Source organism: Sinocyclocheilus anshuiensis, unplaced genomic scaffold (genome assembly GCF_001515605.1).
Source record: "Sinocyclocheilus anshuiensis isolate Anshui unplaced genomic scaffold, SAMN03320099.WGS_v1.1 scaffold487, whole genome shotgun sequence".
In the NCBI taxonomy this organism is placed as follows: domain Eukaryota; kingdom Metazoa; phylum Chordata; class Actinopteri; order Cypriniformes; family Cyprinidae; genus Sinocyclocheilus; species Sinocyclocheilus anshuiensis.
The window spans coordinates 201,232-218,346 of NW_015548240.1; the positions used below are offsets into that span (position 1 = coordinate 201,232).

General features: G+C 41.0%; 1 protein-coding gene across 1 annotated transcript in view; it reads left to right on the forward strand.

The window, feature by feature from the left end:
• The window catches only part of syne2b (spectrin repeat containing, nuclear envelope 2b), a 93,080-nt gene that overhangs the window by 17,585 nt on the left and 58,380 nt on the right, over window positions 1-17,115 (forward strand). Inside the window, exons 33-59 of the mRNA XM_016442222.1 lie at window positions 182-349; window positions 697-847; window positions 2,433-2,591; window positions 2,680-2,847; window positions 2,959-3,060; window positions 3,182-3,385; window positions 3,460-3,667; window positions 3,766-3,878; window positions 4,113-4,318; window positions 4,393-4,500; window positions 4,663-4,942; window positions 5,079-5,408; window positions 5,542-5,871; window positions 6,275-6,595; window positions 6,693-7,037; window positions 7,119-7,297; window positions 7,630-7,945; window positions 8,057-8,221; window positions 8,330-8,677; window positions 8,780-8,916; window positions 9,119-9,257; window positions 9,391-9,564; window positions 9,638-9,712; window positions 9,821-13,813; window positions 14,496-14,660; window positions 14,813-14,968; window positions 15,154-15,425. Of these exons, the coding sequence (XP_016297708.1) occupies window positions 182-349; window positions 697-847; window positions 2,433-2,591; window positions 2,680-2,847; window positions 2,959-3,060; window positions 3,182-3,385; window positions 3,460-3,667; window positions 3,766-3,878; window positions 4,113-4,318; window positions 4,393-4,500; window positions 4,663-4,942; window positions 5,079-5,408; window positions 5,542-5,871; window positions 6,275-6,595; window positions 6,693-7,037; window positions 7,119-7,297; window positions 7,630-7,945; window positions 8,057-8,221; window positions 8,330-8,677; window positions 8,780-8,916; window positions 9,119-9,257; window positions 9,391-9,564; window positions 9,638-9,712; window positions 9,821-13,813; window positions 14,496-14,660; window positions 14,813-14,968; window positions 15,154-15,425 (9,312 nt within the window). The remainder of the gene's footprint in view (window positions 1-181; window positions 350-696; window positions 848-2,432; window positions 2,592-2,679; window positions 2,848-2,958; window positions 3,061-3,181; window positions 3,386-3,459; window positions 3,668-3,765; window positions 3,879-4,112; window positions 4,319-4,392; window positions 4,501-4,662; window positions 4,943-5,078; window positions 5,409-5,541; window positions 5,872-6,274; window positions 6,596-6,692; window positions 7,038-7,118; window positions 7,298-7,629; window positions 7,946-8,056; window positions 8,222-8,329; window positions 8,678-8,779; window positions 8,917-9,118; window positions 9,258-9,390; window positions 9,565-9,637; window positions 9,713-9,820; window positions 13,814-14,495; window positions 14,661-14,812; window positions 14,969-15,153; window positions 15,426-17,115) is intronic.

A 17,115-nucleotide genomic window follows, 5' to 3' on the forward strand; every position in this document is an offset into this window, starting at 1 on the left:
TGAGAATATGATACAATTCATTTATAGAATATAAATGTTTGGTTTTTTTCTATTTTTCAAGTTTTTAACATTTTTTAAGTTGACTTACAGTAACTGCCAATGTCAAGCTCCAAAAAAATGGTATGTTATGTCTATGTGTTCTCCTTCACTCTTTTAACACTGTGTTTGCATCTGTGTTTAGGATGCGAGCACTGTCCGATCTGGAATCGCAACTGAACTCTCTTCTCCCTGAATACCAAAGCATCAAGAAGGCTCTGTCTGAAGTCTCTCCACAGAAAGAGCACCCTCATCCAGCAAACGAAGAGCTTGACTTCCTTTGGGAAGAGACTGAAAGAGCTGTATCTGACAGGTGGTTTCTAGACCTAAGTTGAGATTTACTTTGATTTAATTCATCTATTTTTCTTTCGTAAAGGGTTCATTTCCTCAAAATGAAAAATCTGTCCTCATTTATTTACCCTCAAGTTGTTCCAAACCTGTATTGATTTCTTTCTTCTGCTGAATGCAAAGGTGTTTTGAAGAATGTGGGTAACTAAACAGTTGCTGGACCCAACTGACTTCCATAGTATGGAAAAAAAAAACACTATGAAAGTCAATGGGGACCAGAAACTGTTTGGTTACCCACATTCAGGAGAAGGAAGTTCAAGTGTGATTGACAGAAACCCAGAGTGTTGCTCTGTGTATGTGTGTGTTTGACAGACAAGAGCAGTGCACTGTTCTTATGGAACTCCTGAAGAAATTTCAGAACTGTCGCAGTTACCTGGGCAACACTCTCCAGAGGGCGGAGCAAACAATCAATGAGCAGGCTTCATACATGGGCAAAGACAACCTACAGCGACTCCTTGCAAAAGTATGTCAACTTCAGACTAATCACAATACATACTAATGTTATAATTGCCTATTGTAATTTACCATCAGGTTTCTTTCACAGAAAGGTAATTTTATACTGGATTTGCACCACCAGGGGTCAGTCATTACTCAGATATTACAATCCAGATGCAGATGCACAGTAGAGCTCAGTGTGAAGCAGTTTTATTTGAAACTTCATCCTGTAATTGAATTTTGTATCAGCACTAATCACAGTTTGCTTCATCTGCATGTACAGAAAGGGCTTCACATGTCTTAGTCTCAAAGAGGCTTCTATTTCCTTTTTTGTTCTGACAAATCAGTGCCAATGTTCTATTAAAGGGTTAGTTCACCCAAAAATGAAAGTTAGTCCATGTTTTACTCACCCTCGAGGCATCCTAGGTGTATATGACTTTCTTCTTTCAGATGAATCCAGTCGGAGTTATATTAAATATTGTCCTGGTTATTCTAAGCTCTATCATTGCAGTCAGCAGGTGTTGCAGTTGAACAGTCCACAAGTTGTCAAATAAAGTGCATGCATCCATAATAAAACGTGCCTCACACGGCTCCAGGGGGTGAATCCATGTGTTTTTGTAAGAAAAATATCCATATTTTAAACGTAATAAACACTTTTCTCTCACTTCCGGTTTCTGTCATACGCGGAAGCAGTTCCGGCGGATGACGTAGGACGTTGGCGTTGCGTGATTAGTTACGAATGAGGAGAGAGAACAAAACAAAACGCCGGTCACGAATTAAAAGTACAAACCGAGGATTTGTAAAGAAAAATGTTGGAGGATTTCGATATAACCCAAGAGGAGACTGGTTTTCCTTTGCTAAAGTAAGTAAACTTTGCTTCCTTTGCTCCTATTAAACAAACTCGCGAGACTAGCATATCTCAGAGGCACGCACGTGCAACGCATATGTCCTACGTCATCCGCTGGAACGGCTTCCGCGTATGACAGATACTGGAAGTGAGAGAAAAGTGTTTAGTACGTTTGAAATATGGATATTTTTCTTACAAAAACACATGGATTCGCTACAGGAGGCCTTTATTCACCCCCCGGAGCCATGTGAGGCACGTTTTATTATGGATGCGCGTGCTTTATTTGACGACTCGTGGACTGTTCAACTGCAACACCCGCTGACTGCAATGATAGAGCTTAGAATAACCAGGACAATTTTAATATAACTCCGACTGGATTCGTCTGAAAGAAGAAAGTCATATACACCTAGGATGCTTTGAGGGTGAGTAAAACACAGGCAAATTTTTGGGTGAACTAACCCTTTAATCTTAATTCATTTTCATTTTTAAAATTAATTTTAATATTTGGGCAGATCCTCCATGGAGTGCAGTACATTTTTTTGCAGAGTTATGACGAATACAACTTTTGGTAATTTATTATCATTGTGTAGTCTACATTTAAGTACCAATAGTAGTAATAATAAGTGCTCATGTTAAAAGGCAGGATTAAAAACATCTAGTTATGTCTTCCTAGAAAGAGTAGCTTAGATCTTTAACCATGAGACTACCTATTTTTTCTGTTTTATCTCATAATGTTTCTAATAATGTTTCTGTCTGTATATTGTAGGTCGTTGGCATAAAGGAGGATCTTAATAGCCTCGGACCCAAGATGGAGGAGTCCAGATCTGTGTGCAGACAGTTGCAGTCCCAGCTAAAGAAAATTCCTGATTGCTCAGAAACTCCATTTGAGACAGAGGCAGATGCTTTGGTGGACTCATGGCTGGATGTGAGGATATGGAAAACATCTATTCACATGGATCTCATTTTGTTCAGTCATTTTAGTTTCTTGGTAAATCTGTGTGTCTCTCTGGCAGGTGTCAGAGAAGACAGACAGTTGCATGGATAACCTGCGTGTGGGTCTGGAGTTGTGGGAGAAACAGCTGGTTCTGGGTGGAGAAGTAGACAGCTGGACTTCTACTAAACTCATTATCTTCTCAGAGTCTCACCCTTTCAGCAGTGAAACGGAGGTTGACAGCATGAAGGTGTGTCTTCAAAATAAAATTAATCTGCCTTGAAAGGATCCACAATGTTTACAGGCATGGACTTAAAGGCACAGTACTGTCATTCCATTGGGTCTTTTGTGTGTTTATTAGAATGAGATTCAGTGCCAGGAGGACAACCTTGAACACTTCCATAGGAAGTTACTGGAGATCCAGGAACTGCTGCAGAGCAAAGAATCTCCTCTTGAGTTACAGGTAAACGTGCAGCTTATTTTTTTCCGTTTATTAACTTTTTGGACTTTTCTAATTGCTAATTATTCCTAACTTTAAATGCACACACACACACACACACACACACACACACTCTCTGTCTTAGGTAATGGAAACCAACCTGAGGAAGAAAATGGAGCAGGTGAAGGAACTCTTCTCTGACTGCACTGAAGTGTTCCAGGAGCTCCTCACAGTTAAAGCTCATATAATAGAAAAGATTGACACCTACCAATCATCTGTGAAGAATATACGCTCCTCAGTAGACATGATCAGTTCAGAGGATCGCGCAGAACTGGATGCGCATTTACAGGTATGATTAACAGACATACAGACATGCGTAGCACACTGTTTTAATATGTAACCAATTTTATTTTCTGTTTGAAGGACTTGTGTGAGCAGCTTTTGGACCAGGAGGAGCAGGCTGAAACTTTGCTGAAGGAAATCAATCTCATGTCCAGCATTACTGGACCTCAGGCCTTGGAGGAGCTGACCAATCATAGTAAGCGTCTCAAAGACAGCACTGCGGAAACACGAGAGCTGATTCTCCAGAAGAAGGATCAAGGGGAGAAAAGCTTCTTTCAGACTATTAAAGGTCTGAGAAACTGCATTCTGCATTGTGTCATTGCTAAAATTAAACAAGTGAAAAAAGTGATTTGAGTTTTGACCATTTGTCCCACTGGATCTCTGCAGAAGAGTTTCAGTCATTTGAGGAATGGTTGCAAGATGAGCAGCTCTCTGTGAATGAGTGCTTTGAGAACCCTGAGAGGAAGCAGGATATAGAAACGTCCATGCAGAGACTGACAGTGAGTAACAGTGAGGTCCCAACCCTATGATTATGGTTTCCATTGTGGCTTAGGACATTTTGGAAATATTTTTTAGATAAAAAGACTTGCTGTATAATATACTGATTACAGGGACAGCAATCTGATGGCAAGAGTCACCAGTTGATAGCAGCCATAGTCAAAAGCATAATTATAGAATTACAGGAAGGGTTCAAATTGAGTTCATTGGTACGGAGCAGTTTGTGTTTTCTTCAGAGTTTCCTGGCATCTAAGGAAGGAGAACAGCGTCTGGCTCAGTTGAAAGAGAGGTTTGAGCAAGGGGGACAGGCAAAGCTCCCTGCTGAGGCTCAAGCTTTGCTCTCCACATGGCATCAGGAACAGGAAGGAGAACTGGCCACACTCAGGGCTCACTGCCAAGGACGCCATAAACAGCTAGATGATATCCTCCACAACCTCAACAGGTACATGGAAGAAGTTCTCATCATAGCTATTAGTTGTTACTTTTGTTTCGATTCATTCATGACTTTGTCTTTAGTTTGCATGAGGAACATAACCATTTGAAGGACTGGCTGCAGCAGAGAGAGCAAGTGCCAGAACAGAGAGAAAAACTGAGGCATATCCAAGAGGATTTTCTTAAAGAAAGGTACCACTCACTATTCGATGTAAATAAACACAGTGCCAGACTTCATTATTGACTAAAATGCAGATAAGCCATATCGCAACTTCAGTTTTATTTTGATTAATTGTGCAGTCTTTTATTTCATATAAAACCTACATAACTCCTACTTTCACCCTTAATCCACAGCGGTCGTGTGGAGGCATTCAATGACCTGTTATCTGCTGTAAGGATGCGTGGCCTGAGGGGAGACCCTCTCCTTGGAGACTGCGAGACCCTGATAGACCGATACCACAGCCTGGGGATTCTTTTGGAGAATCAGGCACAAGTCCATAAGACCCTTGATGATCAAATTGAAACATTCCAAACCAATGCAGAACAGATCAGAGCCTGGATCAGAAATTTAAAGCAAAGACTTGAGTACTTGGGGACAGACATGCCAATGCAGGAAAAACATGTAAATGCTCAGGTGGGCCCACTAACCCTCATTGTTTGGATTCTTTAGCTGTATTTTAGGGGAACAACTGGTTAAGCATCTTAAGCTGAGGAATGAGGAATATCCTCAGTGTATTTAGAATAAAATTAATTTTATTCTGTGTTTTAAGGCTGTTCTTAATCTAAGTCCTGAGGGTGATGCTAAACTCGTGGCTCTGAAAGAAGAGGGTGATGCTTTATGTGCTCATGAGATTTTGGAGGACACCAGAAGACAGGAGCTCATTCACACCCTTGAAAACATTGAAGATGAGTGGAAAAGAGTTCTGGATATGGCTCAGCAGCTAAAACATCAAGCAGAACTCCAAGACACTCTCTGTAGAGAACTAGAGGATCTACAGGCCCAGAAAGAGAGCATCCAGTCCTGGGTGAGAGAACAACTGCAAATGCTTCGCTCTTTGGGGAAGGAGCTTCAGCCACATGAAAACCTTAATAAAGTGCAGGTAAAGACAGAGGGACATTTTTTAAATCTAAATCTTTTCATGGCTCTTGCATGATTCTAACCCAGATAAAACTGAGTAAAGGTTGCTAGCCGTGCACATATTGTGTTGGGAGTAATGTCTGTATATCCTCTAGGCTGTCATAGATCTTGGTGATGAAGCCGATTCCAGATTGGCCAGTTTACAGAGACAAGGACAACATTTATGTTCTTATAAAGAGCTTGAGAATGAGAGGAGGAGCCACATTGACCAAACCCAGAGAGCAGTAGAGGAGGAGTGGAGGAAAGTGCTACAACTTGCCCAGGAGCTCAAGAACCAGGTCAAGCATGAGGAATCTCTCTACAGAGAGTTACAAACTTTCTGTGATCAGGGAGAGGACACTCGATCCTGGATTAGACATCTCAGAGAGACCCTGGATTCCCTTCTTGTGACATCTTCCATTCAAGAGAGGCTTAATGGAGCTGAGGTAATAGAGAGGAAAATGTAACCCTTAAATGTTTGTACATGAGAGGCTTGGGAAGGGACAGTGAGTAAGCCTAATTTATGATAAACTATAATATTGAAAATGGGGCAAGTACTCAGGTTCACTCTAAAGGCATACATTCGATTACATCAAATAGCTAAAAACTGTAGCCAACACAACACTTTCAACGCATTCAAAATGTGAGGCTACATAAATATGATTTGTACATGAAGTGAAGGGACAGGTCTTATTCCTTAGTTAAGAAACAAGGCCATACTTTCTGGAGCCGTAAATATTTATTGAAAACCAATGAAGAAGCTTTGATGGGTTGCACTACTGCATGAAGAATTAAAGCATGACAGAAATTACGGTTTAGATGAATGTCTTGGCTTTGTTTTGTTTTTAGGCACTATTAGCTCATAGATCTGAGTGGGACTATAAACTTTCTAACCTAAAGACGAAGGGAGAGAATCTATGTTCCTGTGAAGATCTAGATGAGGACAAACGTCAGACAATCCAACACACATTACAAAATGTACAGCAAGAGTGGATGGGAGTTTTGATGCAGACTCAGGAACTGAAGAACCAATCAGAACTTGAGCAGTCTCTTTCTAAGGATCTTCAAGAACAGGAGGAGAGCACACACTCTTGGCTTACAGAGCAGCATCTGAAGATCGAATTGCTCGGTGAAGAGACTCAGTTACAAGAGAGAATGAATGGAGCTCAGGTAAGAGACAAAGAGTGATATTCAACCTTCACCAGATATTCTTTAAATTCTTTAAAAACAGTCTGACTCACTCGCTGACATGGTTTGCTTATTCTAGACCATCCTGAACTCAGAATCAGAGGGGGATTACAAGCTAGCCAACCTGAGGAGGAAAGCAGAGGTTTTGTGCTCTCGAGAAGGCCTGGAGGAGAAAAGAAAACAGGAAATCCAGCTGAACCTGAGATCAATTGAAGAAGAATGGAAAAAGGTCCTGGCAAGTGCTCAAGAATTAAAGAGCCAGGCTGAGCTCCAGGATTCTCTTGCTAGGGAGCTTCAGAATGTCTGTACCCAGGAGGAGAGCACCTGGACCTGGGTGAAGAACCAGAAAGATTGCCTGGACTCACTGGGAAAAAGTACTCATGGTACACAGGAGCAGATTGAAGAGAGACTAAGCAAAGCACAAGTAAGTAGTACAATATGGAGAAACAGAAGAAGAAATTAAATGTCCGTAGTAAAACACTTAAAAGAACTCTCTGTCTTTCAGGCAATTCTAAGTCTGCACTCTGAGGGCAACTCTAAGATTGCAGCCCTGAAACAGACTGTAGACCATCTTTTTAACCGTGAAGATCTTAATGTAGATGCAAGACATTCTTTTGTTAAGAAAATTAAAAATGTGGAGGAGGAGTGGAAGACAACACTGCAGCAAGCACAGGAGCTGCATAGGTTTGATATGACAATTTTGTATGTAAAAATAATTGCAAACAGCACTGCTAGATGATTCAAATTAATTGCAAATTATCATATTTTTAAATATATTCTGAGATTAATTGAATGGACATGGCTTTTTATGTGCAGATCAGGGTGCATAATTAAATGCAATTTTTTATGTGTTAAAAGTATAGCTTTTATATTATATTTTATGTTATGTTATGTTATGTTATGTTATGTTATGTTATGTTATGTTATGTTATGTTATGTTATGTTATGTTATGTTATGTTATGTTATGTTATGTTATGTTATGTTATGTTATGTTATGTTATGCCTCATTCTGCAGTCTGCTGAAAAGTGTAGTGGAACGTCTGGTGTCCTGTCGGTGTCAGAAGGAACAGCTTCAGTCTCGTCTGGATCAGGTGAAACAGCAAAGAGCTGCACTGCCATGGCACTTCCCCTGGCCTGGTTTAGGGGATCGAAGGCACACATTGGAGCAAGCCAAGAGTCTGCTAGACCGTACCAGAGCCCTGACCCCATCTCTGTCTGCTGTCCGAGCGCTCGGGAGGGAGATGAGCCAGCTGACCCATGATTCCAGCTGGATTGATCCATCCTGGGCCACCACAGAGGAGTGCATACCTGAGTTAATCAAAGATCTTACGGTAAGGCTATATAGGTGTGCTGTTCTAAATATTTCTGACTAATCGTGACTAATAGATAATAGAAACTTGATTTATGTGTATGACATTCTTTTTTTATGTGTGCTTCTGAAGGAGTTTTGTGTAAATCTCGAAGAGGAAATCCGGCGAGAGCGAGTTTGTGCTCAGTTAGTTGAGCAGCACACTGTAGCACAGGATTGGCTGAGAGAGCAAGTCAACGGTTTCGGTGCTCTGCCCACTGAACGTCATGGGTTACAAAGCTCTATTAACACTCTTAAGGTCTATTTAAATTCTTTGTTTTATATAAAATCGATTTATCCATTTTTCAGTTTTTCGTCAAACCTGTTAATAAATACAATTATATATATTTTTATTATAATTTTGTAGGCTCTTCTTCAGACCATAGACAGGGAGAAGAGAGAAATGAAAGAACTGGATACTGTTAAAGATTCCCTGATGGATCTTAGCACTGCAGGAGGTTGTGATGCCCTGACCTTAGAGGTCAGCCATCTTCATGACCTCTGTGTGTCCTCGGAGAAAGAGATGAGGGAATGGTTAGCTGTGTGTGAGGCCAGATTGAGTGACATTGACCTCAGGCTTGCTGGCAGGGAACAGATTCTCAGGGAGCAAGCAGAGAGTCTCCTAGATGAGCTGTGTGCTCAGGACCACTCTTTAGGATTTCTGGTGGATAGCCAGAATATCAGCCAGCTACAGGAAAACTGGCATAGCTTCAAGGTATTGTGGGAAAATATTAATTCATATATGTTCAGTTTGTTTGTTCTTAAACTTTAGAGAAAGTCAATAAATTTAAACCTCACTGTTTTTATATTCTCATAGACATGTGAGAGAGAGCTTGAGTCTTTAGAGGGCAATGTTCGCGACCTTGGCCAGGCCCTCCAAATGGTCCCACCAGATGAGGGACCCCCCAGTGATGTCATTTCTATAGTGGACACAGTTACACAACAATATTGCAGGTACATACAGACATGTTGCCTTTCAAATTAATTAAATTATCATAAATGTCTGTAATAATGTGCTTAAATCTGAATCCTGTTTATTTAATTGTAAAATTGATAGCATGTTTGCCCCAAATAGTATAATGCTATATTATATTACAGTGTAATACTTATTTATTATAAGTGCATTATGGAGAATCGTCATTATTTTTTTTCTCAGTCTGCGGTCAAAACTGTTGGAAAAGCAGAATAAGTGCGCAGACAGCACTGTGCAGTGTGTGAGACAGGCCTTACAAAACATACAGTCATGGAACCAGACACATGCAAATCCTCCCTGCAGCTCAGCCACATCCATGCAGGTGTGTTTGTATCTTAATTTGCATAAATTATGTGAGTGAGTACACAACAAAACATAGCACCTGCACCATACTGGTCCATTTGAACGAGTAAGGTTGCTGTTGCCTTTTAAACATGCAACATTTTACTCCTTAGGCTGCAATTGAGGAAGGTGTGAGACTGTGTAAAAGCCTGCAGGTAGTGCTGTCCCATAAAGAACTGCTGAGGGAATGTCTGGGCCCTGACTTGGCTGGCAAACTTGAAAGAGATGGAACAAAAGCACTAAACGAAGCAGACATTCACATGAATGACCTTAAACAGGAGCTTAAGGTGAGTATGACTCTGTGGGATGATGCTTTACATGAGATGTCTAGTGGTTTAAAAAGATGAGTCTGTGTTTCAGAATGTGGAGGAGAACGTGAAGCAGGAAGCTCAGATGTTGTCACTGGAAGCTCAAAGCATTCAGCTGGATTCACAGGTACAATTTCACAAACATACATATTAACATACAAACATATTTCTAGGCTTTTGTTGTATCTGGCCATTATGTGCAGTACTATGTATATATGATAAATACCATTTGTAGGTTTCTGCTGCGACACCATCAACAAAGGAGTCTGAACAGTCAGAATTTGTTTCTTCTTTATCGTTTATCACGGAGAGCTTTGAATTGACAGATGACAGTCAGCAGGCTAAGGTACAACCATCTGAAAACCTTGACAGCGAGATCCCTCTATGTGTAATCTCAGAAACTACAACTGAAACAGAAATTCACGCTGCCAGAAAATCACGACAAACATTAGAGACTGAAACGGAACAGATTGATTTCCAAACAACTGTACTATTAACCACAGAGATGCTACCTGAACCAGCAACAGGAGTATATGAATCTGCTCTTCCTACAAGCAGCCATGGTGCAAATGAAACTGAAAGTGAGAATTTTGTTTCTGTTTCTTTGGAAACAAAGTCTGATAATGATGAGATTGCAGATGAAAAGATGCCCATTTCTTCATCTGCAGCTGTCCACAGCTTGGAAACCACAGTACAAGACACAGACTTGGAATTACTCAGCACTGAGAGTCTTAGCACAGAAGGACAAGTAAGCCAGTTGTCTGATGTAATTGTGAGTTCAGAATCTTTTGCTGATAGAGCGGAGGGTGAGAAAATTGAAGCAGTGACTGCAGAGCCAGATAAAGAGGAAGATGTCTCATATATTTCACTTTCTCAAGAGGAACCTTGTGGAGAAAGTAAAGCACAGGCCAAAAAGGTTACTGCGCTCATTTTAGATTTGGATACAGTGCACATAGATAGTGTATACACATACTCCCACACACCCACAGATGGTGCTACAGTGAAAGCAGCATCTGCTAGTGCTCTTTTAAATGAGACGACACTGGGCAAACAAGATCATGAAACACTGGCCCCTCCAGAAGCTGAAATTTCTGAAGTAGCCATAGAACTAATTAGCATCCCATCTTCTCTTAATGAGCCATGTATGGTGAATGTTTCAGAAATTAGTTCAGCAGTAGAACCAGAACAGTCACAGCTCATCGATATAGACACTAATGGACAAATGCAAACAACAGCAGCTCCACCTTCTGAAACACAACGTAGTGAAGATGCTGCTTCCAGAGGTATTGGAACATTTTCTTGGAACAATGGACCAAATGCTGCAATTGCTGACAGAGAGAGCAACTGGACCACAAATAATGGCCCTCGTGAAATCCAACGCCGATATATTATTCTAGACTTCCATGAGGGGGAGGAAATGCAGAGACATCATGCTCATGAAGCTTCTCTTTTCAGGGAACCCACTGAGAGACAGATTCAGGGATCAGAACATTCAGTATCAGAAAGAATGGAGACAGAATGTGATGCTAAAACAGAATCAGAGGTCATAGCCAGTATAAACAGACCTTTAGAAGCATCCGAGCAATCTGAACTGGTTGAAGCAAGCCTAAAACTACCAACAAGGCAAGTTGGAGAAGTCATGCATTTCATTGTAGAAGAAGAGACAAAGAAGACCCCATCAGGTGATAAAATGCAATTCATAGAAGTTGATCCTAAACGTAAACCTCCAATCAAGCAACAAAATGAGGTAGAAACTGAGGTCCAACAAACAAACAAAATGCATGTCTCAACAACAGTAGAGGAGAAACCCGAAGGTGAAGAAGCCATTGACATCATTTTGGGAGAAGAGACAAAGACCCAATCAGATGGTAAAGCACAATCCAAAGAAACTGAACCTGAACTGACACCTCCAATCAAGCTCCTGGTTGACTGGGACACTGAGGTACAACCTGAAAGAATTAATGTCTCATTAACACCAGAGGAGAAACCTGAAGTTGTAGAAGCCGCTGATGTGATTGTAGAAGAAGAGATGAACAAGACCCCATCAGGTGAAAAAGCACAATTCATGGAATATGAACCTAAAATGACACCTCCTCTCAGGAGAAATGACAATAAAACTGATGTCCAGTCAAACAAGGTAAATGTCTCAACACAAAAGGAGAAAGCTGAAGGTGAAGAGGCTGTGGAAGTCAATGTAGAAGAGGAGACAAAGACAACATCATCAGATAATAAAGCACAATCCATAGAAGCTGAACCTGAACTGACACCTTTAATCAAACAACAGAATGACCAGAAAACTGAGGTCCAGTCAGACAAGGGGGATGTATCGCCAGAGGAGAAAATTGAATGTGAAGAAGCCTTGCATGTCATTGAGGAACAGAATGACTGGGACACCGAGGTACAGTCTGAAAGAATTAATGTTTCACTGACACCAGAGGAAAAACATGAAGTTGTAGACACCGCAGATGTCATTGTAGAAGAAGAGACAAACAAGACCCCATCAGATGAAAAAGCACATTCCATAGAAGCTGAACCTAAACCGACACCACCAGTCAGGCGAAGAAACGAAAATAAGTTTGATGTCCAATCAAACAAGGTGAATATCTCAACAACATCAGAGAAGAAACCTGAAGGTACAGAAGTTATCACTGTCATTGTGGAAGATGAGATAAAGATGACTCCATCAGATGATAAAGCACAATCCCTAGAAGCGGAAACTATACTGACACCACCAGTCAGGCAACAAAATGAGGGTGAAACCGATGTCCAATCAAACCAGGTAAAACTGTCAACAACATCAGAGAAGAAACCTGGGGATACCATGCATGTCTCTGAGGAGGCATTGGTTGATAAAATGCAGTCCATAGAAGCTGAGCCTAAACCAACGCCACCAGTCAGAAGACGAAATGAGGGTGAAACTGAGGTTCAATTAGATAAGGTGGATGTCATACCAACACCTCCCACCAGACGACGTAAAGGTGAAAGGTTATCGTTAGATACTGAATCACAGATAGAGGGAGAAGTTCTTCCCACCCCACCAAGCAGAAGACATAGAGAGAAAATAGGAATTGAGAGGTATTCACTTGATTTAGAGTCCCAACCCACACCACCAGCAAGACGACGTAAAGAAAAAGAAGATAGAAGATTATCACTCGATCTGGAGACCCAACCCACGCCACCAGCAAGACGACGTAAAGAAAAAGAAAGTAGTAAAATATCACTCAATCTGGAGACCGAACCCACACCACCAGTGAGACGACATAAAGAAAAAGAAGGTAGTAAATTATCGCTCAATCTGGAGACTGAACCTACACCACCAGCAAGACGGTGTAAAGAAAAAGAAGAAAGTACATTATCACTTGATCTAGAGACCCAACCCACACCACCAGCAAGACGACATAAAGAAAAAGAAAATAGTCAATTATTGCTTTATCTGGAGACCCAACCAACACCACCAGCAAGACAACGTAAAGAAAAAGGTGAAGATAAAGGATTATCAATTGATCAGGATCCTCAACCAACTCCACCATCAAGAAGACACAAGGATAAGCCAGAGAGTGACATGTTATTTTACAGTGCTGAATTAGGAAAAAGTGATAATCAGCAAACCAGTGAACATAAAGACAGGGAAGAGCACACTGTTAAACCAACTCCACCTGTCAGATGCAAAATTAGTCAGGTTGAAAGTGATGTGGCAGTTTGCAAAAACCAAGAAGAGAAAGAGCCCTTTGTGAAACCCACACCACCAACAAGAAGGAAAGATAGCAAAGTTGAGAGCGAAATTGTCGCAGGTGCTTCTAACCTGAAAGAAGATACTAGCATACATAAACCAACTCCACCTCTGAGGCGAAAAGACAGCCAAGCAGAAACTGAGATGGCTCGAACTACACCTAAAAGTCAACCTGAGGAAGTCCTTCCAACTCCACCGACCAGGCGAAAGAAAGATCAAATAGAAGCTGACAGAGTTCCATTAATGCCAGAAGAGCCACAGGTCATATCAACTCCAACAACCAGCGACAAAGGAAGTTCATGGAATGAAAAGGTTTCTATGTGTGCAAGACTGGAATTGGAAGCAGATGCTGAAGCAATAACTAAACAGGAAGATAAAGATGAGTCTGATACAAAGTCATTGGTTGGTCAGGAGCAGCAAGAGGAGAGGCAGGACTCTACTTTGGTCCCAGAACCCATAAGTGCAATCAGTCAGACAGAGAGCGTCAGTGAGATGCAGGTAACTTTAATGTGTATGACTGCACCAAAAGGAACAAACCTGCATGAGGTATGATGGTGTGGTATCTGCATGTTGGACTGTAATGGAAGTGTTCAACTGAGGATGTGTGTTAGGGCCAAAATGAAGTGTCCTTAAGATATCTGGATATTTGCTTTGTAGGGTGAAATTAATCCCCTTTTTTGCAACAGTCCAATTGTCTACATTCCCAAACACAGCTAACACATTAGGTTTTAACTCTAATGGAAGAAGAAATCTTCTAACAAAGTTTCAATTAACACCTGGAGCTCCTGAATAACCCTCCTATTTGTATCTTTATATGTTGGTGTGGCTCTGGCTGCCTTACCACAGAGAAAATCCCATCACATTCAGCTCCATGCATACAGTCATTACTGCTCTCTATCAATGAATAAATACTCTTTCATTCTTTTAATATTGTCATGTTCACAGAGAGGGCATAAGAGGGCAATTTTTTTTCGGTTCCATCAACTCTTCCTTATGGCACTGTGAATGTTGGGAATGGCTTTCTGAGTTTTAATTTGTGTTTTTACCCATGATTGAGTTTGCTTGAATTTACTTAATTAACTGCTCTAATATCTCAGTTATTTATCTAGAATCGTTTATCCTGTATATGAGATGTTGCAGTTGCTAGTCTTCAGTTCTGCTAATTTTTTGTGTGTTGCAGCCACAAGATCAAGATGTGGATGTTTCTCCCCAAGTTGGTCTTGCGGCTGAAATCACTGAGAGTCAAGCAGAGGAAGATAGGGAGCCAGAGGGACCCACAATGAGGGATATATTTATGGATATCAAAAAAATGACTGAAAAGGGACCAAAAAGTGTACTCATGGAGGTAATATTTTAAATTGTCAACACTATAACATTAAATTCAAAATACTGAAAGTGATTTAAATAGTGTCAAGACATAAGTTTAAAATAAACATAAACAAAAATTATATGTGCAGTATGTCAACTGTTCTTTCAAAAAGCTTTTTTTTTTTTTAGGGTATACCTCATGAAAGTACAAAGAAACTTCTTGACACTTCCAGCACTGATCTTGAAGCTCGGTTAAAAAGGCTAGTGTTCCATTTACTGGACCTTCGAACTTGCCCAGCTGCTCTGAATTCCAAAGACATGGCCAAACAACTAGAAGAGGCTGAGGTGGGACAACCCAATAAAAATATCAGTGTGTGATGAACTTACACTTTACGTATTATTGATTGTTCTATGTCCTCTTGCCTATTTAATATGTAAAAGTAGTGTTGCTGGTTTTTCAAATAATCATTTATATCCTGATTTACGTTCGGAGTTGAGCACATTTAGTACTTGTATTGTTATGTTATTAGGAATGTAGAAGGTGTGCCCAGAGACAGGTATCTATGCTGTCTAGGCAAGACCAGGCCAATGGAGACATTGGCAGTGGCACTAATGGCACAGTTCATGACCCTGAGGGTATGCAACAGCTGAGTGCCCAGTGGAGTGCAGCTTTGTGGGATGCAGCAAGCTCTGTTCACTCCAAAGAAGCTCAACTACAGATGGTTGCAGATTTCAACAGACAGACCCAGAAAGTCAAAGCTATTCTGGAGAGACTCAAAATTGAGCGTGCGGCACTGAGATTGTACGTATTTACTACTAAGCAAGTTGTTTCTGTACGTATCACATTAAACACTGAGCAAGTTTATTGTTGCACTAAACTAGGGGTCGACCGATTATCGGTGCGATATTAAGCATTTTTATGGTTATCGGTATTGGTCATTTTCAAAACCGATTTGCCGATAAAATAATTTAAAGGCATTTAAAGAGTCAATAGCTTTGTGGGCAGTGTGCCGACATGAAGCGCCTTTGCGCTACAGGCGTCCCGTGTTCAAATCCTGGCACAAAGGACCTTTCCCGATCCCACCCCCACCCCCTCTCTCTCCCACTTCGCTTCCTGTCTCATCTACACTGTCTTATAACAATAAAAGACAAAAAACTCCAAAATAAATCTTTAAAAAAAGTAGGGCTGCCCTCGACTAAATGTTTTTCTGGTCGATTAGTAGTCGTTCATTTTAAGCATTAGTTGACTATTATTCGCACTTTTATTAATAAACCATATAAATCATAATAATGAGCTTTTAATTGCCTACATAACCTAATAAGCGCTCAAGCGCACGCAAAAAAGGCTTGCCACAGCACACAGGCAAAAATAATAATTATGAATGTGTTAGGGAAAAACAGCAAGTACACTGCATTAACGTTTTAATAATTTATTGTTACACTAGTGCTTTCTGTTTTCGGTTTAAGAGATGAAGTCGGCGACACTGACTCGTCATCTCCGCAGTATGCACCTGTATGCATGTTTCATACGGATTACATAATCTGATAATATTTGTTTTCTATTTGAATTGGTTCATTTAAAAGTTTCACTCTCTATAGATATATTTTTCATGTCTGTAATAAGGCAAGAATACACGAGTTTCGAAATGTTCACAGAGTCCGAGACGGCAGAAAGCGCATCCTGTTTGCTTTAAAGGGGTCATATGATGCGATTTCAATTTTTCCTTTCTCTTTGAAGTGTTACAAGCTCTTGGTGCATAAAGAAGATCTGTAAAGTTGCAAAGACTAAAGTCTCAAATCCAAAGAGATATTCTTTATAAAAGTTAAGAGTCAACCACGCCTACCTAAAACGGCTCATTCTAACACGCCCCCACATGTCTACATCACGATGTGGGAAGATTTGCATAACGCCGCCCAAATGTTCACGCAAAGAAAGAAGGCGTAACTTTTATTCTCGCTGTAGTATTGTTGCTGCCGCCATGTCGTGAAGGCGCTGTGTGTTTCGTTGTGAAAGCGAAACTACTTTGTTTGGCCTTCCAAAAGAGGACGATATCCGCTATCTAGAGCCATGCCTAAAGCTGATCCGTGCTGGTCGCTGAGGAAATACATCAACTTCGTGCTGTGGATCGCCGGATCGGCTTTCACCGTGGACAAAGCGGAGTCCAGCCCGGAGTCGTCACATGTGGTTGCCGCAAACCCGCCCTCCGCCGCTCACTCAAGCTGGCCTCCGCTCACTCTAGATGCAGACATGGTTTTATGTTTACGCGGTGCGATGCAACGCGTAAAAAGACAGTGTAAGTCAGTATAATCCGTAATTATGTCCCCACTGGGTGCAACAAATGCCTAGTTTAAAATGGGTTTTATTGGTTTTGTCTCGTCGCTCCGACCGGACAGGGCATCACAGTATGGTGGGGGGGGAACATTTCCGTCACACGCTTGAGGTATTCGGCCAATCACAACGCACTGGATAGCTGGCCAATCAGAGCACACCT